This window comes from Sander lucioperca, chromosome 13 (genome assembly GCF_008315115.2).
Source record: "Sander lucioperca isolate FBNREF2018 chromosome 13, SLUC_FBN_1.2, whole genome shotgun sequence".
NCBI lineage: Eukaryota > Metazoa > Chordata > Actinopteri > Perciformes > Percidae > Sander > Sander lucioperca.
The window spans coordinates 24,050,992-24,077,394 of NC_050185.1; the positions used below are offsets into that span (position 1 = coordinate 24,050,992).

At 41.2% G+C, this 26,403-nt stretch overlaps 1 protein-coding gene across 1 annotated transcript in view; it reads right to left on the reverse strand.

The window, feature by feature from the left end:
* Window positions 1-26,403, reverse strand: part of LOC116052891 (kin of IRRE-like protein 3) — a 368,756-nt gene that overhangs the window by 139,039 nt on the left and 203,314 nt on the right. The window contains exons 3-4 of the mRNA XM_035990803.1: window positions 7,600-7,749; window positions 3,224-3,381 (exon numbers count right to left, since the gene is read on the reverse strand). Of these exons, the coding sequence (XP_035846696.1) occupies window positions 3,224-3,381; window positions 7,600-7,749 (308 nt within the window). The remainder of the gene's footprint in view (window positions 1-3,223; window positions 3,382-7,599; window positions 7,750-26,403) is intronic.

Here is a 26,403-nt window from a genome sequence, read left to right on the forward strand (position 1 = left end):
AACGGTGAAATATCCCTTTAAGGTCTCCGAATAAGGTATGTAACATTGGTTGGGCTGAAAATGGCCCGGGTGCTGTTCTATGCGCCCTAATACAACCCTGTGAAATAGCCCATGGAATGAAATGAGAGGTTCTCCCTTTTATGGTATGCTCATGAATATTTAGATGAGCTGCGCGCTGATTGGATGGTTTACAACGAGCGAAGCTGCAGAGCAAATACACACACACATTGCTGTTGAGAAGCAATTTAAGGATGATTGTCTTAATTGTCTTGCACACTGCTCCAACAAATACCAACAAACTCCAACATTCTAAAGTTGGCAGCTGTTGGCAGTTGTCAGTTGGTAGTCTTTAGAATGTTCATAAAATCAACTGCCAGTCCACACTGCCCAGACAGTAACAGACAAGACTGACTTTTGTCACCTAGTCCTACCTTTTCTTATGAGTTTTGGTTTAATTTAACATGGATGAAGTGGAGACCTTATTGAATGTGGCCAAAGTAGTTATGGTCTACCTGGCCTGTAAAGCTGCTAGCCGTGTACAGGAGAGACGGCAATCAAGACGAACCAGGAGGAGACTGGTGTAAACCTTGGATATTGCGACATGCAAAAACGGTGTCTATCCTAACTTGTGTCAAGAACTTCGCTCAGAAGATACTCCAGCTTTTGCGAATTTTGCCCGTTTTGCTCCTCAAGCTTTTGAGGAATTACTCACTATGGTTACTCTAATAATTGCCAGAAAAAACACCCATTTTAGAGACAGCATTTTGAGCGGTTAGAATGTTGTCGTTTGTTCAGAGTTGAACCCGGGCCCGCTGCGTTGAGGAGAAAACCTCTATACATGGGCACCCGCTCCACCAACTGAGCTATCTGGGCGCCCATTTGGTACCATTTCATTGCTAACATCAGCTATCAGGTTCCCAAACATATGCAAGCTAATGTTAGTAAAGTATCAGTGCTATCGTTATTCTGTATATTGTACGAGATTAATAGTGTAAGGCAATGTTTACAGCATAGGAGAGAAGCAATGTGTTAGGTTCCGGGAAGTTGAGGACCCAAAGGCAGAGAGCAGGCAGGCAGGCAGGCAGGCAGGCAGGCAGGCGAAAGTTGAAGACGAGGATTTATTGATAAAACACAAAAATAAACCAAGGAAGTCCTGAGCGCAGCAGCAGGCAAAAACCAATACCAAAAATAAAGACAAAGAGAATCCAAAAAAAAAACCAAGGGAGTACAAAAAACTGGAATAAACACGAACACAGAAACTGACGGGAGCTGACACTGGGAGCTACGACAGGAACGAGCAAACACACAATGATCTGACACAGGACAAGGGAAACACAAAGACTAAATACAGAGGGTAACGAGGTAACAAGAGGCAGGTGACACAAGGGCTGGGAAACAGGTAGAAAACATCAGGCAATCACAAGAGCTGGAAAACACAAGACATGAAGTAAAAACAGACAAGACAGAAAACCAGACTTTCAAAATAAAACAGGAAACAACATAAAACAAGACAAGACCAAAAATCACACAATCACAAGGAGACAAGACATGACAGAAAACAGGCTACCAAAATATGACAGGACACAACACCAAAACCATAACACAATGGAGGTTTGTGTTTTTAATATATTTCTCTGAGCAGTATGAACAATCATGTCAATGAAACCGAAATTAGCTCTTAGTATCTCCATCGTTTACACGCAGCTGTTCTAGCTTAGTCTGTGTTACAACTCCATTACATGAGTTGTCTGCCAAGGAAATCACGACACATATGATTACGTTTATGTTACAAGGTTGACAATCCTTTTTCATCATTGACGCAAGGAAAAGTATCCTAGACATCGTTCTAGCGTTATGCACAACCATGCTATAGTTAGCCAAGCAATTAGCAACTATAAAACTTCGAATTTACACAAATAGGCAGAATTACCTGTCGAAAAGAAAGCAGGCAACATCGGCGTCCCTTTTTAAAATCCTTGCTCCTTATGATCTCTTTCCATCTTGGAAAAGCCACTCCAATATTAACTTTGGTCTTGTTGCTTTGTCTGTCACGTTGTCATTTTAATTCTGTTTTAACTTCCTTGGCGACTCAGTTACACGCAATCCTCCATCTTCAACAGGCTTTCAAATCTGCCGGCAGTAGCAAGTAATCTTCTCCCCCTCCCTCCCTGGCATTCGTCACAGTCAGTGCCACTGAGTGAAAAGCGCAAAATGCAGAGGTATGTCTCACTTTGGCTAATGTAGTTTAAAGATGAAGGTGCAACATGGCTGCCGTCATTCGCGCGATTCACTCCTATGTATTCTGAATGGCGTACGAGAATACTTTGATTAGTTGGTGGAAGTAATTACACATGAATGAGCACATATTTGTGAAAGAACGAAGGGTTTTTTACTAAGAATCAACTCAAAAAATTACACAATGTAGGTTTAACAAAGCACTATGCCATTCCAGTTTGTAAACATATTGAATAGATTGCTATGCGATAAGTTCTCACATCATGTTGCATAAAAAGTCTAATATTTGAAGAGAAAGCATTGGGAAATTTCTTTGCAGAGATTATTTTGTAGATCAAGACATCATTCAATTTTGTACAAACACAAAATACAACTATGAACCTGAAAATGCTCATAATTGTATTTAGAGGTTATATCAGAATAGGTTTACATGGTTTAATAAAAAAAACAAACACCATATTTTCGTTGTACTGCACATTGCTGCAGCTCCTCTTTTCACCCTGTGTTTTGAGCTCTCTGTTTTAGCTACAGAGTGAGGCATCATACTTCTATTCCATCTTTGTTGGGAGTTGGAGTGCACATGCTCAGTACCTAGGTAAGGACTACTACCCAGTCAGAAGCAGAGTATGAGGGCGTGCCCTGACAGTACCTAGGTAAGGACTACTACCCAGTCAGAAGCAGAGTATGAGGGCGTGCCCCATTAGCAACTAGGTGAGCTAACGGTCAGTAAAGGCTGGACTACAATAGAGCTGTTTGGAGCAGTTTGTGAACAGTGTTTTCTGTTGGAGATGGTAAATCCCTTTGGGGTGGACTTTGGGCTTTTTCACTTTGTAAACCTATAACGTGCACAAAAAAGATATATAACACAATAAAGGAAAGGGAAAAAGCCAAAAAGCATAATATGAGCACTTTAAGTAAAATGATTGAATACTGGTGGTACAACACAGCACCCAAACTCTCAGCGGAGAGGGCTGCTCTCATGCCATACCTTCGAGTACATATCTCCACTCAGGACAAGACCGTTGCGGATCCAGATGATGGACACAGCAGGTTTGGCGTTGTCTGCATGACATGTGAGGTTGAGGTGGTCACCAGCCCGCAAAGTCACCACTGGGGCCCCCACTATCACCGGGTCATCAGGAGGAACTGCGGAGCGACAGTTAGATGTTACATCCGGGTGTACTACATTTCATCATTCAGTTTAAATGGAAGCATACATGTTGTAAAGCTAATACAAATATATTAATATAACAAGTGCACACTAGAGGTGCACTGTTTGGCATATGAATGGACTTCCACTTGCTATTTTGAGTACATGCGTTCACACTGACGTATTGTAGCTAAATGCTGTGCACCGTGAGTAGGTTAAACATTCAGTGTGGAACGCTGGACACTATTCGCTCTCAACGGTCGCCATCTTTGCAGAGCAGAAGCTACAGGGCCACCAACAAATTTATTTTTTGTAAGATTATTTTTTTGGCCTTTTGTTGCCTTTATTAACGGACAGATTAAGTCAGAAATGAATGTACTAGGGGCGGCCTCTAGCTCACCCAGTAAGAGCGTTCGCCTCATGCTGGCTGAGTCCTGCAGCGGCACAGGTTTGAATCCGACCTGCTGCCCTTTGCTGCGTGTCATCCCCCATCTCTCTCCCTTTCATGTCTATCCACTGTCATTACATAATAAAGGGAAAAGCCCCAAAAAAATATTCTTAAAAAAAAAAAAAAAAGAAAGAAATGAATGTACTAAGCAAACTGTAACTGTTGCTGTATCTAGTGATGGCCAATTAAAGCCTCATAAAGCTTTGTGATCCACTTCCAGAGCCCACTAGATGGCGCTGTCTGTTTAACAAAGGGTTGAAAGCACACTGAGTTGCCATTCCTTGAGCTTTTTTCTTTAAACCACAACCGCCTAGTGGGCTCAGAAAATAAAGAAAATGGTAATCAAAGCTTCATGAGGGTTCATTTGGCCATCACTAGCTGTAACTGAAAGCTGCCGTATTTGGAAATAATTTTTGCATCTTTGTCAGATATATAAAATATCTGGAATGCTGCAATGAGCAATAAGTTGTTCCAGTTTGACCTTATTACAAGCATTGAACAATTTAAATACTCATTTTCTTTTTTCTCAAGTGAATTATTTTACTTTCAATCCAGCAAAACCTATGAAAAAGAAGCTAAAGTGCATTTGTTGTATTTGACGCTTCTGATACACAGTACAATCCTTGGGAAGATTACGAGAGCAGCTATTAATGAACAGCAATAAATAAATACATTTTGAATTGAGTGCATTTAAAGTGAACTGATTGTGCTCTTCACAAAATCTGTGAATACTCTTCAAATAAATAGCACACCTGAGTGATTACTCAGAGGCAAAAGTCAAACAGAACTTCAACTTTGAGAAACAAGCCAATAACCAGGATAAATCTAATGACAAAGACCCTGATTACATTCTTGATGAATGGATCTGATCAGCCTGGATTTTATTCAGACTTGAGTAAATTATTGATTGAGCTCTCAGCTCATTAGAAAGCAGATCTGGGGCAAGCCTTAATCAAAGGCAATATGCAGATGACACATTCTGAATGCTGAGAAGAAAGTTCAACACAGCTCTCCCTCTAATACTCAACATGCACTTTTCATACACGCTTCGACTGACTGGAGACAGTGTACTTTGTACTTCCAGCTCACAATTTACTTGGTGCAGTGTGTTCTTTGACCAACATGTTATTCAAGTAAACAAATTCCCCAAACTCACTTTTCCGTAAAACAGTATGAAACATGGATTTGTGTTTGTAACTACCATATTGGCCCCAATATTTATTTCCCTTGACATAAGTGTAAAAAAGTGGGGTTGTCTTATATTCAGGTCTGGACGCCAAATAGCAAGCCACTTGATGCAACCCATGGCAACTTTTCTGTAGTATATTTATGTTGTACATGTCATTTATATGTTATACATAAATTGCAGCCCGCAGAATGCCGTGGATGACCAATCGGAATTAATTATTCCACCAAGTCGTGTGATGAAATAACAAAAACCTATGGCTCCAATAGGCTGGTTTGTTCTCTGGATAAATAACCTGACTGGATGTCCTCATCTCATAGTTGGTAGGGAAAACATTTGTTCTGTTCGTGTGTGTATGTATGTCTGATATTTATGTATGTGTGTATTTTAATATACAGTCATGTACAAGACAGGAGGGCTTTCTGAGGATCTAATTAGCTTTAGGGGTTCTCCCTAAAGATCTGCTAGCTCCGTCTTGTGCCTTATTCAGGCGCAGTTCTCTTGGAGGCCACATAGATTACCTGCCAGACTAAAACAATAGTCAATGGTCACAGGTCCATGCTCTATGTGGAGTTGTGGATATTTTCTCAATGACTGCAAATAGAAAGCTTACGGGACAGAAAGAAAGGGGTTAGTTCTTTGCATTCTATCATGCAGTAGTGCTGGAGCACAGACAAAACAAACTGATTATCAGCTCTACTTTCATATGATTTGTGATGTCATACCAGGTGCGATGGTAAATGTACTCATATGCCAGTTTATTACTTACACCAAGTTAAAACTAATGCAGTCTAAAACAACAGTCCTGCAGTAAACACCTGTCCCTACCTTCATGATGGTAGGGTAGGTGTTTCTAATATTTCCTCCACCCCTGTTATATCAATGAGGCTATCTAATAACAAAGATACATCTCTATGTAATGCATTACAGTTCAACAGCAGTACAAACTACATCCTCCAAAATGTTCATTAAGACACCTCAGGAAACAGTTGAACCTTCATGATGGTTGGCTTTATTGCAGGACTGTTGTAATAGACTCCATTAGTTTTTGATAGGTATATCTAATAAACTCACAACTAAGTGTGTTTTGGTAGGTTATTTTAGAGACTATGAAGGCATCAGTCATTTTAGCAAATGCCCAAAAATGACATTTCTTTCTTCTAACCCTAATCACATATCATACTCTTAATATTACAGCAAAAGTCCCCCAGCGTTGACAAAGTAGTAATTTCAATCTAAAATCATTATCTTTCCCTATTTTTGAGAAAATAAAGGAATATTGTAAAAGGTGATATTGTCGAGGATTTTACAGATGCCGAGGATGAATCAATGAATTATCAGTCGGCTGAGATGGTGCAAAATAAGATCTTTATTTCGTGGACAGAGATCTGAGTTGGTTCTACAGAACAAAAAACAGAACCTTTATAACTTTTAACCTTTCTCGGAATTCCCTAATTTGTGTTTGCTGCACTTTAGGGAAAGAGAAGTCCTTCAGAAAAAGTTAAAACCCCCTAGTTTACTTTGTGACACTGCAGTGACCATGACAGCATTTTCTGTGTATTGAAATCTCACAGTATGAGGAGTACATGTATAAATAATAGTAAAGGTCTTTGTTTCAAGCTCAAAAAAGCTCCAGAATGCACCAGAAACGTGCAAGCTCTATTTGCATGACAGTTAGGTCAGGCATACAAGTCTGAAACAGCAGTCTGTTTGTTTTTTGTTTGTCTATAAAACATGATATTATAGTTGGCTCATTGTCAAATGAGCTGTCTGTCAAATTATGGACAATGTGCTACACACAGTGCTAAATGGACAACTGAGGAAGGATTGAATTAGTTTTTATGAATCTGAATGTAGCTCATCATCAGAGTTTTGAATTTTTGTTTTCTCTGATGTGCATAATTGTTCTTGATTGGATTAAACTGCGGAGCATTTTACCCATTACAGATTCAAAAACACACATTGATTCCATACTGTATCTTCTCGGGTATAATACACACATTAAACTTCATCTATTAAGTGTGTTGCCTCACTCTTGGAACAATGCCAGTAGCTTCATGTGCAGTTTTCTTTCCCAAAACAGGCCAATTTGACTGGAACCCCCTTATCTATAATTAATAATTTTAATGTATCCCAATTGCCAAATGCCTTAACTCCTCCCCCTGTCTTCCAATACTCTCACCATTAAGCACCCAACGGAAGATTAGTGGGTAAAACTACAACTAATGAGGGAGGTTTGAGCCTAGGTGCTTGGATAATGAACTGATACCTTTGGAATTTATCATGCTTTAAATAAGGCAGGGCTGAATCAATAATGCTAATCATGTAGTCCTTGCTTGCCTGCAGGCTGCTGTTCTTAGATCCAAAGCTTTTTTTGTGAATCGAGGAAGTGATCCAGAGAGACTCTGGCCTATGAGTGGCCTTTAATTTAAGCTCATATTACTAATTTATCTGCCTGATGTATTATAATTTCACATCTTTTACCTCCAGCTCTCCTACATTAATCTAATTGTCTCGCAATTCATGAATTCATATAGGCAACATGTTTCCATATCAGTGAAGTGAGGAGTTGGGACATACCCAGCACAGTGAGGCGGGCAGGTCGTGATCTGATAGCCGCCTGGATGGCCTGGCACTCAAAGAAAGCATCATCTTGAATCTCTGTTCTCTGAATCAAGAGGTGATATTCTCCTTTACTGTGGTCTCCAACAATGTCATATCGTGGGTAACCTGCAATGCAAAGGGAGCACAATGTTTGGAGACGCTAACTCATCTATTGTCCATCCATCACATTCCCACATGCACAGGGATTCACAAACACAAGTCATTGGGTATCAAATCTGTTTCTGTCAGGGTCTTTTCATGCATTGCTATTAATTCATTAGCTATAACTAGTGCAAATAAGTGTAACAGCTCGGGCTCGCCTCCCCCCTGTGATTTACCAATGATCTACCGTGGTCCTCTCTGCTTGGGCATTTATTAAATGAATTCTTAGGGTATTGTTGAGACTAGGCCTGTTGTTCTGGCTTCCTTCCATCTCATATACTGGTAGACTATTTTCCTTTCAGGAAGATCCTAACACACTCAGACAAAGAATGTCTTTGAACATTAGATGCTCCCTTATCCAAGTCCAATCAATTGATGGGGGTGGGTTAGGGGTTGGAGACAAATGAAAGAAGAGGCAAGAATGAAGGAGGGAGGAGGAGAGGGAATGAGTATGCCAGCAGGCCAGCTTGTTTTGAGAGGGAGCAAGCTGGAGATGTGGCGTTGGGAGGCGGAGGATGTGGGGAAAAGGGGTCCATTGAATCCAAATGTGCAAAGTAAATAACATTAATGCTTATTGATTCTATCTAAAATACCGCTATTTACTCTACTGACCAACCCCCCCGACATTTGGTCCAAACCAGTGACAGGATATATGAAAAGTGGCATCTCATTACATTGGAATACAGGACTAATACATTTGTATATTCATATTCATATTTTTAATCTTTCAATTTCCTCTGGTATAGTGTCCGTCTGTCAAAGGTCCTAAAATATCTGATACCAATTGAAGGTGTTTCTGTCTAGAGCTTCCATTTTGAGCCCATTTCAGTCCGGCTTTAGAGCAGTGCTACAACTGCTATTGCCTTGGTAATAAAAAAACACCTTTCCCATGTTTTGTAGTAAAATGTTTGTTGAGGCAGTTTTCATGTCTATCTTGGACTATAGTGATGTGATTTATAGACACGCATCATCTTCAACTCTTCAATCTCTAGATTAGATTAGACATTATATCATTCCGCCTTGAGATTTATAACCGGTAATGTCTATGGTAAACATCATTGTATTTTATATGACAGGCCACTCAAACGAGGCCACGCCCCTTTAGGAGACAGGAAGTGTTCCATACCATTGGCGCAGCTTGAAATGCGCTACCGTTAGTATAAAGGATCTTTGATACATAAATAACACACACATGAACCCAACACATGAGCTCCTGTCCTCTCTATCTACTTCTGCCAAGCTCAGCAGATAGTGATGTTTGGTCAGGCACCAGTGGGTCCCTGGGGTCCCGGTCATTATGTGAGTTGACACCAGAGAGCCCTGGGGTGTGTTAGAATATATTTTGTGAAAGTGTTGAGAAAAGGTTTTAGAGTTCATGGGGCTGACCTCAATGTCTCTGTTTCCCTGGGTCAAAGGAAGGGTGAGAAAGAAACTCTGATCAGGGGAGGGAACGAGGCAAAACAATGGTCAGCACTATGCAAGCGCGGGATTTGTGACACTGTATGGAAATGACCTGGCTCTCATGAAAACTCCTTAAAGTTTGCTGGAGATTAAAACACAGGTGTTCAAAATCCAACAATAGCGGCTTGCTTCTTCTGAGCTGAGAATTGGAAGTCAAGGTCATGTTTTTTATACAGTGTTACAAATTAGTCAGGAGCCGGCTGGAGCCAGAAGATCTGGACTGGATCCAAACTGATGAGGGCACCACCAGGGATGGGACAGAAATGGATAAATAGACAGCATTTTAACTTAGCAGCACCTGATGCTAGGGGAAACGCTGTCGGTCCGTTAGGAGATAGACTTTGCCTTGTATCAGATCCATGTACATGTACTTGAATTCTGCAATATCTTTTACTAAACTTGTTATTAACTTTAACTGGACGAATCTTGGTCTTGATTTGATTCCTGAGTTTTATTTCTCTGATCAACCAGTAAACGAACACAAATAGTGACCAAAGAATTGGAGTCAGATCAAGTCTGGCCTTTTTAGGGCCAGACCGGTCAAATTGGTCACATCTTAGAACTAAATCCTACATGGTGACCCCGACGTGCTGGGGAGATCGGACATCGCTTCTTGGAGCTGTCCAGACTTTTTTGGCAGCCTCCACCACTCAGACTCTCGCCTCTCCGGGTCCAAACGGTACCGAAACAACTAACAGGTGAGAGAATTACCTATTGCGTGATATAGCTAAAAATTCTCAATATTTGGCCCTCACACTAAATTTTTTTTGGACCTGGGTGAGTGTGTATCATCTGAGCATTTCAAATTGGTTTACAACTACAGAGAATGATACTGCAGATTCTTGCTTCTTTGAGTGAAAAAGATGGTTTAACTGTTGAGTGAAAACGGTTCTTTATTCTTTGAGTGAAAAAGATGGTTTAACTGTTGAGTGAAAACGGTTCTTGCTTCTTTGAGTGAAAAAGATGGTTTAACTGTTGAGTGAAAACGGTTCTTGCTTTTTTGAGTGAAAAAGATGGTTTAAATGTTGAGTGAAAACGGTTCTTTATTCTTTGAGTGAAAAAGATGGTTTAAACGGTTAATAATGACGTTTCTTGGGTCTTTGAGTGAAAAAGACAGTTTAAACTTTCCTTCAGAGGTGAAGGACAGTCTATTGATTCCGGACGAGCTTTATATCTGACAACACAGCTTGGTGCACTTTATATAGTAGGCTAGACTCTAAATTCGACTGGTACCACTAAAATTCTAATTCGGATAGTTGTTACATACTCTGTGGTTTTCTTGTGTGACCCACTGCATGTCTGGGTTTTGTATCTTGCTGCAAGAGCAACATCTTTTGAGGAATTGAGGGCATTACCTCTAGTGAAAAGTTTCTCTGTTTTGTTCTCTGAAAAGTGTCTCAGTGTGTAATATTACTGACAGGAGCGCGTAGCTCGGGTGAAATCCATACATACCGCTTGGCTTTTTATGAGAACAAACAGAAGTCTGACAAAGGTGTCTCTGGTGTGATAACAATCATCAGACAAGGGTAAGCGGCTCGAGTGAAATCTATACACGCTACCTGGCCTTTTTCAGATAAATCAGAAATGCACAAAAAACTGAACACGCAGTAAGGACTCAGATTGACTTGTACGACTGTAAAATTATTTAGGAACTGAGCTCTGGGCACTCCAGTCTCTAAACCCAGGGGCTCACGCCTTTTCTGGTGGCAGTGTATTGGTTTATGGTTGTTTGCTGTGTTTTGTGTAATATCTAACGCTGTTTGTCGGTTTTACTTGTTCTTGTGTGTCATTTTTATAGTCTGTTTTGCTTGTGTAATATCTGATTGTTTTACATGTGCTGATTGTGGTTGAGCTGTTTTGGTTGTCTTTGTCTGTTTCTCTGTGTATGTGTGAGGTTTTGTAGTTTGGGGTTAACTGCGCATATTAAGTAGATAATATCATAGGAGATACTCCGGGGAGAGGTTGATAACTCCCCGTCTTAAGATCGGTACACTATTGATCGAATCATCTAATTTTTATATATAATAGAATAATACCTATATGACTGTTAATAGAATACAATAATCTACTTTGTCTATCTACTGCTGCTGAGTGTCATTTCTATAAACTGTTACACCTGACTCTCATTATGATCATTGTGATACGGGTAACATTGTATAAGGTTAAAATCCTATGAAACACCATAGTGATAGTTCATCATGATATAAGGTGTCCCCCACAACTATAAGACACCGTAGACGTTGTTTAACACTGCTATAAAGGTGTCCTTTACGGCCATAAGACGCCTTAGTTAAATGTAATATCTTCAATAAGGTGTTTTCTATAGCCTCAATTGACGAATAAACCGATATCACTGATCAAGAGTCTTCAGTGACATGGTTCGCTGATTTTTGGGTGTTTTGTTGGTATGAATTCCTCAGTAAGCGTTCTAACACTCTGAACTATATTGTCATATACTTACTGATATACCTATAATCTAATAATAATAATAATAATAATAATAACGATAATAATTGGAATAGACTATCTGTAATGCATTTTGCAGTTAGAACTAATCTCAAAGTGCTACGGTTCTTAATATAATATACCTGTTTGGTATATTGAAGAGGGAGAAAAACAAAGTGGACTAGCTTTGAGAGGGAAAGAACTGTTAGACAGCAGTCAGAGCGTGACTGGATCAGGTTACAGGTGGGCGTTTTCCGACGGGGAGGAGCTGTCTGTTAGTGAGCTCAGCACACGAACATAACAGCTTGAACTGTAACACACACGATCATTTTTTTTAATAACTTGAATTGGCAAAAAATAAAATTCAATTCAGTTTTATTTATAGTATCAAATCATAACAATAATTATCTCAAGACACTTGAGGTTGGGACATGTTAACCGTACTCATTTTAAATGCTGAAACTCCTGAGCAACAGGACGAGTTACTACAAAAACTTAAAGCACTAAAAATACATATTCAGGCCCCACTAGTGGAGCCTCAGATGCCACCCCCCTTTCAACAGCAGGCACCCCAGTATCAGCCCCCTCCTTATGGGTCGCCAGCTCAAAACGCTTATCAGCCTCCTCAGGGTCAGTTCCGTGGGCGTGGTAGAGGGAGAGGTGGATTGCAGGGCGGCTATCAGAAGTGGCCACAAAACCACGGACAGCCACAGGACCAGCACAACCGGCCAGGGTTGTGTTATGCGTGTGGTAACCTAGGGCACTTCCGCAGACACTGTCCAAACAACAGGCAGGCTGCGCAGGGCTCAGTGCAGCAGGGCGTGTATTTTTTTCCCCAGCCAACAGGGCCCCCGGTGCCGAAACCAACGGGCTCCACAATAGCCACAACCCTGGTGAGGCTGTCCAGAGAACCCTGCTGCCCCACTAAATTATCTTCAAAATAGCACCTCAGTGGCATGGGTCTCTGGTCAAGCTTGCTATTCACTCATCCTCAGCCTACTGAACTGGGGCCTGTGTAGTTTTCCCATTCCTACCGTTTCACAAAATCTGAGACAGAAATAGTTTAAATTAGGGTAATGGAGTTCCTATTGATATTGTTAGTAGCGATCATATCTCTGAGCCCTTGTTCTATTTCACCAGCATATATATATATATATATATATATATATATATTGTGTATGACGTGTCGGTGAATTGTATAGAATTACATAACAGTTACTCTTCACTCAGAAGTCAAATTGACCATTGACCTACTCTTTGCCTTTCCTCTGAACTATATATAGATGACAGTTTTCTTATTAATGACGGAAAATATGCCTTCCCATAGTGCCATTAGCTGATGGAAATTGTGAAATTAAATTGCAATAACTCGTGAAACGCACATTTGATTAAAAGTTATAAAGGTTAACTTCCACAATCGATTTCCTACCTGAAAACAGTATTTATCCGTGTTTACTTTCGGTATGCTTTTTCTCTGTCTCTGTTGGGCCAGATGAAAAAGGGAGGGGTAGATTTTAAGTTTAGAAACATTAAGAAACATTTTGAGTTCCCCCTCCCTGACCTCTCAGTGGTTTGGTCCACTGCCTGCTGCACTCGGAGGATCTGGGATCTAGGATCTGCCCTCGACTCACAGCCACATCAGATAGTGACAGGAATGTATAAGTAGGTGGTTCAGGGCTATTTTATTCATATTAGACATTAGATGAGGATGACTCTTTTCTCAAATAGTAATTAATAAATTAGTCATAAAAAGTCAAATAAAAGTTTGTTATGTTACTATAATATAATGTCACGTTAGTTCATATTTTAGGAGGTGTGTGGCTGTCAGGGTGAGCAGATCTTTACCAGCGGCTCACTAATTTACATTATGATCAGCTAACTTAACAATTGTATAAAACCATTGTATTTCTTTTATATGGGGACACTCTTTCAAACTAAATCATTATGTGTTAAGGTATTTTTGTCGCTTGATTGTAAACTTCAAAATAAATACATGGCTTTAAAGAAGAATATTTTGGTAAATTTCGTCAGCTTTTTCATTGAATTGAGAGAAACACTGAAAAGAAGGATAATGGTACAGTCTATGCTACACTAATTATAGTATTAAGATTTTCCTCTGTGCATACATGTCCTTTACCAGTATAGTTGTGGCTGTATTATTTGTGTCCCCTTAAGAATTGCTCTTCGGAAATGTTATGTATTGTCCTCATTATTGATTATAAGTCTCCAACCATTTTTCTTCAAAAAATAATGTTTGCTAACCTTTCCAAATTTGAACCTCCAGCAGGCAGTCCATTTTTGCGTTGTGTCAAATGACATCATTTTTTCTTTTTCTTTTTCGAAAATATGAGCACTTTTCTGCATTACTATTTTTGTTTATTTTTCCTCACCTTTGGGGCATGTTATTTTTATTACATACATTTTTTACGTAGGTTTTATTTGATTAGAATTATTGCTGGCGTCAGCCCATTGTTTGCAATTTTACTTTACTACTTCTTTGCACAAATGATTTGGCTTCTTCTACTGCTATGCCTATCTGCATTTTCTTACTCTGTTGCCTAAGGTCGACTACAGTGAAATGTTTCACTGTTGTCAGACCAGATGTAGATTGGCTGTGCGTTTACATAGCATGGAAGAACTCCTTTCTTTACCAAACGCTTTGAAGACGCTATTGCTCACACAACACAGACACAAAGCGTTTCCCCCCCACAAACCTATTATTGTGGAGCTGTCAAAACTGGGTGGGACAGGCTAATACAGCAGACGTCCAGATGGACCTTAGTTAGAAAACCGTCGAATGGCCAGTCACCTAGTTGGGATAGTATAGTGACAGTGAGGAATGTAAACAAAACAGACCAGGGTATCTATTGGGTGTGTCTAGATGTCGCTGGAAAAGACCCATGTGAGAGAATTGCTATCCGCGTACAAGAACCTCCAGTCAATGAACCCGAGACAATCTTTATTTTGCAAGATCAAATTGTCACCTATCCAACCGACTTGACCCGCAAAGATAAAACAGCTATGGAACAATTGAATAAGCAGGCTCCACAGTAAGACCCTATTCAAAATTAAACAACAAAAATGATGTCACAGGTTTGCTATGTATCTTTAGTCTGTTTAGCTATGCACTCTCTAAACCTCACACCTAAAAAGGAAAATACAAGTAATTTGAGTTTACTGTCTCCTTCAGTAAATATTGTCTCACCTGTTACTTAAGCCTTTTCCAGGTAATGACACCTGCTCCTCGAGAACAGAAGGGGAAAAAGTGTGCATCTCCTAAGCTCGTCTTGGTGTTAACATCACTACCGACATAGGTAACCACTTGGCCTCATGGTTTGTTAATCAAAGCGCCAGTAGAGCTGAGGTGTAGGGCTGTGTGGAGGCAGTTCGACGATGTATCTTCCATGCTCCACAAGCTGCACCGGAACCTGTCCCGTACCGAGCAAGGAGGGGCACTCCTGGTAGCACTTTTGATGACAGATTGTGCATGTGTGATAAAACTTGATGCACCCAGAGGCGTATCTACCAGACAAGTTTATTGCACGCAATCAAATTTGGCGCAGACGTTTGAGTCATTTTTTCTGGTGGGAAGCAGTAAACAAAATTTGAATTGTATTACAGCGTTTTGCTAAATACACATGGGATGCGGAGAAGGGCATTGCTAAACCAGCTGAGAACAACTTCTCTGATGACTTGAAAAAAATAGTAGAAAAATTCAATATTTAACGTTGATATTAATGCTTAAGTTACGTACAATGTGAGTCTGTAGCCAATTGGATGCATAAAATGTTTAAAAGATGAAAAGACATGATAATGTCAATATTGATTTCCATAGCTGTGTTTATTGGTATCCTCATCTACTGCAGGTGTTGTGCAATACCCTGTCTCAGAACTCTAATCAATAGATTGATAACTACGGCCCTATCAAAAGAGGGTGCTCCCCCAAATGGTAGCCACCCAAGAAGCCCCACTTCCAAGTTATCTTAATTAACAATTTTTACGAGATTTATACTTCCTCAGAGGAAGAAGAAGTCTAGTTCGCTGGGTCCAAATTCATCCCCTGTCACCACCCAGTGCCCCCTCTCTATCCAATTCCCATCCGTCCTATCTCCAACTGTTTTTCTATCCTCTTTTCCTGATCCTACTTTGTTTCACAGTTTTGCGCGTGGCCTCAATAGGCCTTTTGATTTGAATTAATGAAACTGAAAAGCTAAAAACATAAGTCTAATCTTAGTAGTTTTGTTGTCAGTATAGCCTTAAGCAAGACATAGATTTGAAGTGTGGTTTTACAATTTTAATAGAAGTAGATGTTTATGTTGAAATTTTTGCTGTTCCATTATGTTTAGAGATTTCCACAAAAATAAATGTAACCACCAAGTATAGTCATAGACAGCAATGTATTCTGCAGCTTACACTAGCAGCTAAATTCTACATATAGGTTACACGCACCACACCGCACTGCCATTTTTATTACCAGTATCGTAGTCCATTTTTTTTCTCTTTTTTATGTTGTTAATCATCTTATATTGTGTCTAGGTTAACAGTTAGGTAGTTAGAGATTAGGTAGTTTTTTATGTTACATAGCGTTTGCTATGTAAAAAGAGGGATATGAAATTCTTCTAAAATTTTTAGTTTCACACTTATTACAGTACAGGGGTGTGATGAACAGTGGCAATAGTAGTCACAGTAAAGATAATGGAACTATAACTAGAAATAGTTGTAGTAGTTCATGGGGTAGCAGGGCGTTACAGGGTGTAGCAGGGCACTGCAGGGCATAGCACGGTGTAGCAGCGCACTGCAGGGCATAGCAGGATGTAGCAGGGTGTAGCAGGACATAGCAGGGCATAGAAGGGCACTGCAGAGCATAGCAGAGTGTAGCAGGGCGCGGAGCAGGACCACGGTGACAGCTGCAACCATGATTAAACTCCCTAGAGCTAAGTTAGTAACAAGCATTTCTGGGACGAACGGTAAGCAATCTTCCTCTTCTTTTCCTTGTCCATCTGAAACCGATACTGGCTGTTTTGTTCCCGCCACCGGCCATTCACGCCCCCCCACTCCTCGTCCACTCTTCCCCCCAACCACAATAATTATTGGTGACTCCATCACCAGGGATATACGGTTTTTTAATGCTGTCACACACTGCTTTCCTGGAGCCAAAGTTGCAGACATCCTGGCTAAAGCTATGGACCTTATACCCTCACTCCCGACCTCTATTAAACGCATCGTGGTCCATTGTGGACATAATGACATGTCCTATCAGCAGAGTGAGCGCACAAAGAAAGACTTCGGCACTCTCATTGAAGCTTTAAAAAGCACTGGGAAGTTTATTTTTATTTCGGGCCCACTTCCATCTCAAGGTCGCGGAGTATGCCTTTTTAGCAGACTACTCATCCTCAACACCTGGCTCCAGCTTACATGCAGCATTCACAAGATAGGTTTTATTGACAATTTTAATCTGTTTTGGAAACGTGGCTCCCTGTTCAGCAGGGATGGGATTCATCCCAATAGACGCGGCAGCCAGATGCTATGTGAGAATTTGCGGCACGCCCTGCAGACCCAGACCTTTGATTGACTGTTTGCACCCCGTAAACACACACACAAGCGCACTTCCCAGTCACACTCTCCAATAAGCTCTCACTCCTTTACAAATAACTCTGCTAACCCACAGACCAGCTCTATCATTCCAGTAAGAATCAATAATATCAGTAATCAGAGGTACAGCGCTACATGCTCCTCTGTGCTTCCTTTGGAGCAGCCACCCATTCATAATCCCATAACTACGGTGTCTGTCCCCCGACTGAGATCGGTAAAATCAAATGTAAACCAACGAGGTGCTGTACTTAACAACCTAATTGGAATTAAAACAACCACTGCAACGATAGAACAGAATAGGAGAATTAATTATATTTGTTGTTGTTTACCAAGCGCCAGGCCCGTATTCTGAATTTTTATCTGAATTCTCAGAGTTTTTGTCATGTGTAGTCCTAAAATCAGATAAAATAATTATTGTAGGTGATTTTAATATCCATATGGACATTGACAGCAATAGCCTTAGTACTGCCTTCAACTCACTACTAGATTCAATTGGTTTCAGTCAGAGTGTGCAAAAGGCCACGCACTGTTTTAACCACACCCTCGACCTTGTGCTGTCGTATGGCATCAAAATTGAAGATTTAATAGTATTTCCACAGAATTCATTATTCCATTATCAGACCATTTTTTAAGAACTTTCAAATTCTTACTACCCGACTATACGAAATTAAATAAAACCTTCTACACTAGATGCCTATCTGACAGTGCTATAGCTAAATTTAAGGAAGATATTCCAACAGCATGTAACTCAATGTCGTGCTTTAATATAACGTAGTATAAGAGGACCTTTATGTTAACTTTAGTCCCTCCCAAATTGATAATTTTGTAGACGGTGCTACGGCCTGCCTACGGACGACTTTAGACTCTGTTGCTCCTCTCAAAAAGAAGATGATGAAGCAAAGGAAACTAGCACCTTATATATAACTCCCAAACTCGCAAATTAAAACAAATCTCACGAAAACTTGAAAGTAAATGGCGTTCCACCAAACTGGAAGAATCTCGTTTAGATTGGCAAGACAGTCAAAATTATAGGAGGGCGCTCAGAAATGCCAGATCAGACTATTACTCATCACTAATAGAAGAAAATAAGAACAACCCAAGGTTTCGTTTTGCACTGTAGCCAGGCTGACAGATAGCCACAGATCTACTGAGCCATCTTTTCCCCTAGCTCTTAGTAGTGACGACTTCATGAGTTTCTTTAATGATAAAATTATAACAATCAAAGGTGGAATTCATCACCTTTTGCCCTCAACTTCTAACGGTTCACCTTTGAATGCAGGAGTGCTAGAACGACAGGACCTGACATATACTTAGACTGCTTTCTTCCTATAGACCTTCAACAATTAATGCTAAAGGTCTCTTCAGCAAAGCCATCTACCTGTCTCTTAGACCCCATCCCAACGAGGCTACTTAAAGAAGTGTTACCCGTGGTTAACACTTCATTACTAGATATGATCAATATGTCTTTATTAACAGGTTATGTACCGCAGTCATTTAAAGTAGCTGTGATAAAACCGCTTCTGAAAAAACCCACCCTTGATCCTGAGGTCTTAGCCAACTATAGACCTATATCTAACCTTCCCTTTCTCTCCAAGATCCTTGAGAAAGTAGTCGCTAATCAGTTATGTGGCTTTTTACATAGGAATAGTCTATTTGAGGACTTTCAGTCAGGATTTAGAATACATCATAGCACAGAGACGGCACTGGTGAAAATTACTAACGACCTTCTAATTGCTGCTGACAAAGGACTTGTCTCCGTACTTTTCTTATTAGATCTTAGTGCTGCATTCGACATTATTGACCATACCATCCTTTTACAGAGACTGGAACATTTAGTTGGCATTAAAGGAATCACACTAAGCTGGTTTAAGTCCTATTTCTCTGATCGATCTCATTTGTTAATATCAACGATAAATCCTCCAAGTACGCTAAAGTTAGCCATGGCGTTCCTCAAGGCTCAGTGCTTGGACCAATTCTATTCTCCTTATATATGCTTCCTCTAGGCAATATTATTAGGAAACACTCAATTAACTTTCACTGTTATGCGGATGACACCCAATTATACTTATCAATCAAGCCAGCCGAAACCAGTCAGTTAGCTAAACTTCAAGTATGCATTAAAGATATAAAATCATGGATGACCTACAATTTTCTGATGTTAAACTCAAACAAAACTGAAGTTATTGTGCTGGGCCCTAAACACCTCCGAACCTCATTATCCGAAGATATAATTACTCTGGATGGCATTGCCATGTCCTCCAGCACTACTGTCAGAAATCTAGGAGTTATTTTTGATCAGGATATATCCTTTAACGCCCACTTAAAACAAAGCTCTAGAACAGCCTTTTTTCACCTTCGTAACATTGCCAAAACTAGGAACATCCTGTCTCAAAACGATGCTGAACAACTAGTCCATGCATTCGTTACTTCCAGGTTGGACTATTGTAATCATCCAGAATGATGCAGCGCGTGTTCTGACAAAAACTAAGAAAAGAGATCATATTTCTCCTGTATTAGCTTCTCTGCATTTGGCTTCCTGTAAAATCCAGGGTTGAATTTAAAATCCTTCTTCTGACCTATAAAGCTCTAAATGGTCAAGCACCATCATATCTTGAAGAGCTCATAGTACCTTATTGTCCCACTAGAGCACTGCGCTCCCAGAATGCAGAGTTACTTGTGGTTCCTAGAGTCTCTAAAAGTAGAATATGGAACCAGCTCCCAGTCTGGGTTTGGGGTGCAGACACCGTCACCACTTTTATAAGTAAACTTAAAACTCTCCTCTTCGATAAAGCTTATAGTTAGGGAGTGAGGAGTTGCAGTGTTCGCCTAGACCGGCGGGGCTGGGTGTGTAGCCACAGTCATGGTGCACCCCTACCCTATCTCTGCTTCTCCCCATAGAAAGCTTACGTATACTTAGGGAGTAAGGAGTCGCAGTGTTAGCCTAGACCGGTGGGGGAAGGTGTGTAGCCACAATCACGGAACACAGCCTCCCTATCTCCCCTTCCCTGCAGCTCTTAGTTATGCGGTTATAGTTCTAGACTACCGGGGTACCTCCTTTGACACACTGAGCTTCTCTCTCCTCTCTCTTTCCATCTGTGTGTATTCATGTCCCAGAAAATGCTTGTTACTAACCTAGCTCCGGGGAGCTTATCCCCCGGAGTCCTTATGTTCTTTTTTCCGCCTAGCATGTTTCCTTGGATCATGATGGCACCTACATCATGATGGCAGCTGTCGCCGTGGTCCTGCCCTACGCCCTGCTGTGCCCTATTACACCCTGCTACGCTCTGCAATGCCCGGCTTCGACTTTCTATGTCCGGCCAATGCCCTGCCACGCCCTGTTACGCCCTGCTGTGCTCTAAGACACCATGAACTATTATAACTACTACTTCTAGTCATTATCTTTATTGTGACTATTATTGCCATTGTTCATCACACCCCCAACCGGCACCGTCAGACACTGCCTACCAAGAGCCTGGGTCTGTCCGAGGTTTCTTCCTAAAAAGGAGTTTTTCCTTGCCACTGTCGCACTTATGCATTCATGCATGCTCTTGGGGGAATCACTGGAATTGTTGGGTCCTTGTAAATTATAGAGTGTGGTCTAGACCTACTCTATCAGTAAAGTGTCCTGAGATAATTCCTGTTATGATTTGACACTATAAATAAAATTGAATTGAATTGGGACATGGATGCACACAGATGGAAAGAGAGAGGAGAGAGGAGCTCAGTGTTTCAAAGGAAGTCTGCCAGCAGTCTAAAACTATAACAGCATAATTAAGAGCTGGTGCAAGGCAAACCTGAGCCAGTTCTATAAGGGTTGGTAGATGAATCTGACGACTATGAAGAGAAGCAGAGAAGAGAAGTGGTGCCGTGTCTGTAGCTATACACCCTCCCCCGCCAGTCTAGGCGAGCGCTGCAACTCCTCACTCCCTAACTACGTATAAGCTTTATCAAAGAGGAGAGTTTTAAGTTTACTCTTAAATGTGCTGTTGGTGTCTGCCTCCTGAACCCAGACTGGGAGGTGGTTCCACAGGAGAGGAGCCTGATAGCTGAAGGCTCTGGCTCCCATTCTACTTTTAGAGACTCTAGGAACCACAAGTAACTCTGCATTCTGGGAGCGCAGTGCTCTAGTGGGACAATAATCTTCAAGATGTGATGGTGCTTGACCATTTAGAGCTTTGTAGGCCAGGAGAAGGATTTTAAATTCAATCCTCGATTTTACAGGAAGCCAATGCAGAGAAGCTAATACAGGAGAAATATGATCTCTTTTCTTTGTTCTTGTCAGAACATGCGCTGCAGCATTCTGGATCAGCTGGAGAGTCTTAAGCTCTAAGAGACTTATTTGAGCAACCTGATAGTAAGGAATTACAATAGTCCAACCTGTAAAACAAACAAATGCATGGACTAGTTTTTCAGCATCGTTTTGAGACAGGATGGCAATGTTATGAAGGTTAAAAAAGGCTGTTCTTGAGGTTTGTTTTAAGTGGGCGTTAAGGAATATATCTTGATCAAAATTCAAAAAAGATTTCTGACCATAGTGCTGGAGGCCAGGGCAATGCCATCCAGAGTAGCCATATCTTTAGATAATAAGGTTGAGAGGTGTTTAGGGCCCAGCACAATAACTTGAGTTTTGTCTGAGTTTAACATCAGAAAATTGTAGGTCATCCATGATTTTATACCTTTAAGCATGCTTGAAGTTTAGCTAACTGACTGGTTTTGTCTGGCTTGATTGATAGGTATAATTGGGTGTCATCCGCATAACAGTGAAAGTTAATTGAGTGTTTCCTAATAATATTGCCTAGAGGATATAAGGTGAATAATTTCACATGTTACAGCCCCAATATACTCAACCATATGTTATGTGCATAAAGAGAACTGATAAGGTGTCATTCAAAGTGTTCAACCAAACATGAAAATAACTGCTGTGGGGATTCTGTGTTTGACAAGTTTTACAGAATATCAAGAAACATACAAACATAGATTGAAAAGGACTGAAACACACCCAGGAAGACAGATAATGTGCATGAGAAAACACCTGCATGTCAATCAACCTGCAGAAACAATCCTCTAGTTTAAATGTTAAGGTATCGCTATTTCATCAGAAATTATGTTTTACATAATCATGGAGATTAGAGAGATTGTGCCTCATGCATGAATGTGTAGTGGAAGTTTCTCTTGTTAACAGCAGAAGGGTAGATTAAAAACACAAATAATGAAACTAATAAAAAGTTACTGAGAATGAAACCAAAGTTTGGTCTTTGAGTATTTATTTACATTTGCAAATGCAGAGAAAACAGTTTCACAAGTACTCATGGCACATCTGAAAGGTCTTCTGACCATCTAGACAAAACATGCGTCTATATAGGTAAGAACTCACTTAAACCACCCCCTTTGCTACGCAGATGAAAAAACACCATAAAAAGTTATAATGACTTTACTACTTTCCCCTCTGACCCTGCTTCTCTAGCTAATAGCCTAAACACCTGTTTGTAGCAAGAAAAAGACGGAAAAAACAGTTCAAATGTTATGACCCCTTTTTACCCTTATCTGCCCTTAAGGAGAGACTGAGTTCTGAAAACAATAAATAACTTTCACAAATAATAGCTTCACCTAGACTCAAGGTTTTACGATGCCAGCTGCTTCTCCTCTTGGAGTTTTGAAAGTCTATTACAAAATTAAAGATTATTAGGAAACTCCTGTTAAATATATAAGAGAGTCTTGTAAGATATCAAACTATAATGTTAAAAATAAAATTCCCACAACAAATGTTTTCTTATTTTTGTCTTATATTTGTTCTTGCACAGAAAATCCTATGTGGTTTTCATTAATGTGTGCTGACAGTGAGTCTCTTAGTACCCACCTAAGTATTTTTATGAATTGCCAGAAGGGAGAGGTTTATACAGTTTGTGTCCGGGGTGATAGGGATTGGCTACACTCTTTCCTGCCTGCCTCATTGTCCTTGAGAGACGGCAGATTGCAGCCAATCATCTCAGCAGAGCGGATGATATGCCACAGTCTGCCCTTGTCCTTAGCAGAGGCAGAAGCATACCAGATGGTGATGGAGCAGGTGAGGATGGACTTAATGATGGCAGTGTAGAAGTGCACCGTCATTGTCTTTGACAAGTTGAACTTCTTCAGCTGTCGCAGGAAGTACATCCTCTGCTGGACTTTTTTGATGAGGGAGCTGATGTTCAGCTCTCACTTGAGATCCTGGGAGATGATGGAGCCCAGGATCGGATGGATTCCACAATGTTGACTGTGGAGTCACCCAGGGTGATGGTTAGGGCAGGTGGGGCTGCATCCTTGCTAAAGTCCAAAACCATCTCCACTGTCTTCAGAGTGATAAGCTCCAGGTTGTTCTGACTGCACCAGGTCACCAGGTGGTCAATCTCCCGCTTATAGGCGGACTCATCCCCACCAGAGATGAGTCCAATGAGTGTGGTATCATCCGCAAACTTTACGAGCTTGACGGACTGGTTGCTGGAGGTGCAACTGTTGGTGTACAGGGAGAAAAGCAGAGGGAAAAGGATGTAGCCTTAAGCCTTTTTGATGATCAGAGAGTCAGAGACTTGTTTCCCAGCTTCACGTGCTGCTTCCTTTCAGAAGGGAAGTCTATGATCCACCTGCAGGTGGAGTCAGGCACATGCAGCTGTGTCAGCTTGTCCTGTAGCAGATCCGGCAGGATGGTGTTGAAGGCAGAGCTGAAGTCCACAAAAAGGATCCTGGCGTAGGTTCCTGGAGTCCAGGTGCCAGAGGATGAAATGAAGAGCCACATCAACTGCGTCGTCTATAGACATGTTGGCTCTGTAGTCGAACTGTAGGGGGTCCAGGAGTGGGTTGAGAGGGTTTTGAGGTAAGCCAGAACAAGGCGCTCAAAAGACTTCGTAACCACAGTGGTCAGGGCGATGGGTCTGTAGTCATTTAGTCCAGTGATCCTTGTTTTTTTGGAAACGGGGATGATGGTGGAGGACTTGAAGCAGGCTGGTACGTGGCATGTCTCCAGTCCTTCAGGGTAGGGGCAGAGACAGAGTCTGGTCCGGCTGATTTGCGGGGGTTTAGTTTTTTAAAACAGCTGTTTCCACTGTCCGTGAAAGAGTCAGCTCTGCTTTACACACTGTAGCCAAAATGTCAGATAATTGTTCAGGTGCCAAACCGAAGAAAGGCAAGCCTGGGTTATGTTTCTACAGAATCCCATCTGAGAAAGAAAACCCAGAGAGGAGGATATTGTGGATATTGGTGCAATTATATGTGTCGCACTAGCAGACTAACGTTACACTGACCACTGACACTGAAACTGACCACCCAACAAACATCTGCAGTCAAGCTAACCATATCTCCCATCTCCATGGTCAAACTAGTTCATTTTATTTAAATACTTAACATGACCAGAGTTACTATGTTACTTCCTTCTGTTCTGCCAGTCCAGGATTCTACACAAGATCTATAGCTAACGTTATGGAGCTAAACATCGCTAAAGTAGCCTACAGCTCCGGCAGGGGCGTACCTATTTTTAACAGATTTACTTAATGGGATTAATGGCATGAGAGGCCGGTTGGGGTAGCTAGCAGAGGAGAGTGCACCCTGAGCCACGTTCGTTGGTAGAGGAAGCCCCTGTGGTCGTCAGTTAGTGATGGAACTGGTGTTCAAACCTGCGAGTGCCTGGCTTCTGTCTCTGACCCTAACACAGATACGGGAGTAAGAGAGGCTGGAGTAGAACACATTAACAGCTAGCATACATAAACCTGCTCAATTTGAGTGGATTCCTTCACGTTCAAACATGGAACACATTAAAATTATCGATAAAACCAAACTGTAAGCAGCAACACTGTGACTAAAGCCAGGTGTGGAGCTGCAGTCTACTGAAACGCCCACCCCCACGTCCGACAGTCGGTAGTGGGCCGGAGATCCAAACTTCCTTCTCTCTGAGTTTTAGGATGTTAAAAAGATTCATAAGATTCATCCTGGATGTGACGGACTGGGCAGCGGGGGGAAATTTTTATTGTCCAGGATGTCAAAACAGTGCTCTCGGGTGGAGTCAAGCAAATTTTAGTCTTAGGTTTTGCTTCAGGGCTGAGCCACACGTCTTCTGTTAGGGGGCAGGGGGCCATAGAGAGGATTGCTTCTCTGCCAGACCATGGAATAGTGGTGTCATTGTTCTGAGTTACTGCTGAACATTCTTGGGGGAATGACAGACTTGTGTCCCCTCGATTTCCCAGGAGGGAAAGGTGTTTAGATTGCGCTGTGGCTACAGATGATAACTCCAAGAATAACTTGTCCCTCTCCCAGAGTTTAGACTGCAGTCAGGAGACATCTAACTTCAGGTTTGCAAAGGTAGGATGGCAATCAACATGTAGCCATGGTGAAGTCGTCAGGTAGGCAACAGGATATAGTAGTAAAAATCCAGGAGTAAAACTTAGGCCTAACAGATGCTTAGAGTCCTTAGCAAAGCAACCGGGTTAGCCTAGCCTTAAGACTCCAATGTGCATCTAATCACCGATCTTAAAAGTGTGTAGCACTAACAAACATTTCGCTTTGTAGAAACCTGATAAAACATTCTGTTGCTTGACAGACATATGTCACGATGTAGACAATGAAACAAAACATCATGCAGCTCTAATGGAGAATTATTGTCCTACACTCTAAAGACATACTCAGGCATAATGGAGACCGTAGGAAGGAAAACCAGCAATTTCATGGTTGCATCACTTGATGGGAAAACCAAGGTACCACGTCCCCCTCTGTTAGTGTGCAATATGATGCCAGATGACAGATCTAAAATTCCCATACCTGACATCACACAGTACTTCCCTCATCTCAAACCAGTTGCAGACAAAATTCCACCACTTGATCCTAATGCTGCTATCCTTCTGCTGGTAGGGCGTGATATGTATACTCTTGTATAAGGTACAAGAGCAGTACAATGGTCCATATAACGCACCATATGCACAGAGACTGGACTCAGGCTGGGTAATTGTGGGGGAGGTCTGTCTTGGAAGTGCTCACAAGCCATCCAATGGGAACGTTTTCAGAACAAATGGGCTGCTAAACGGACGCAGCTCATTCCTACTGCCATTTACAGGAACTATCCATGTTAAGGAGAAGTTCAGTGCTCCTATACCGCCG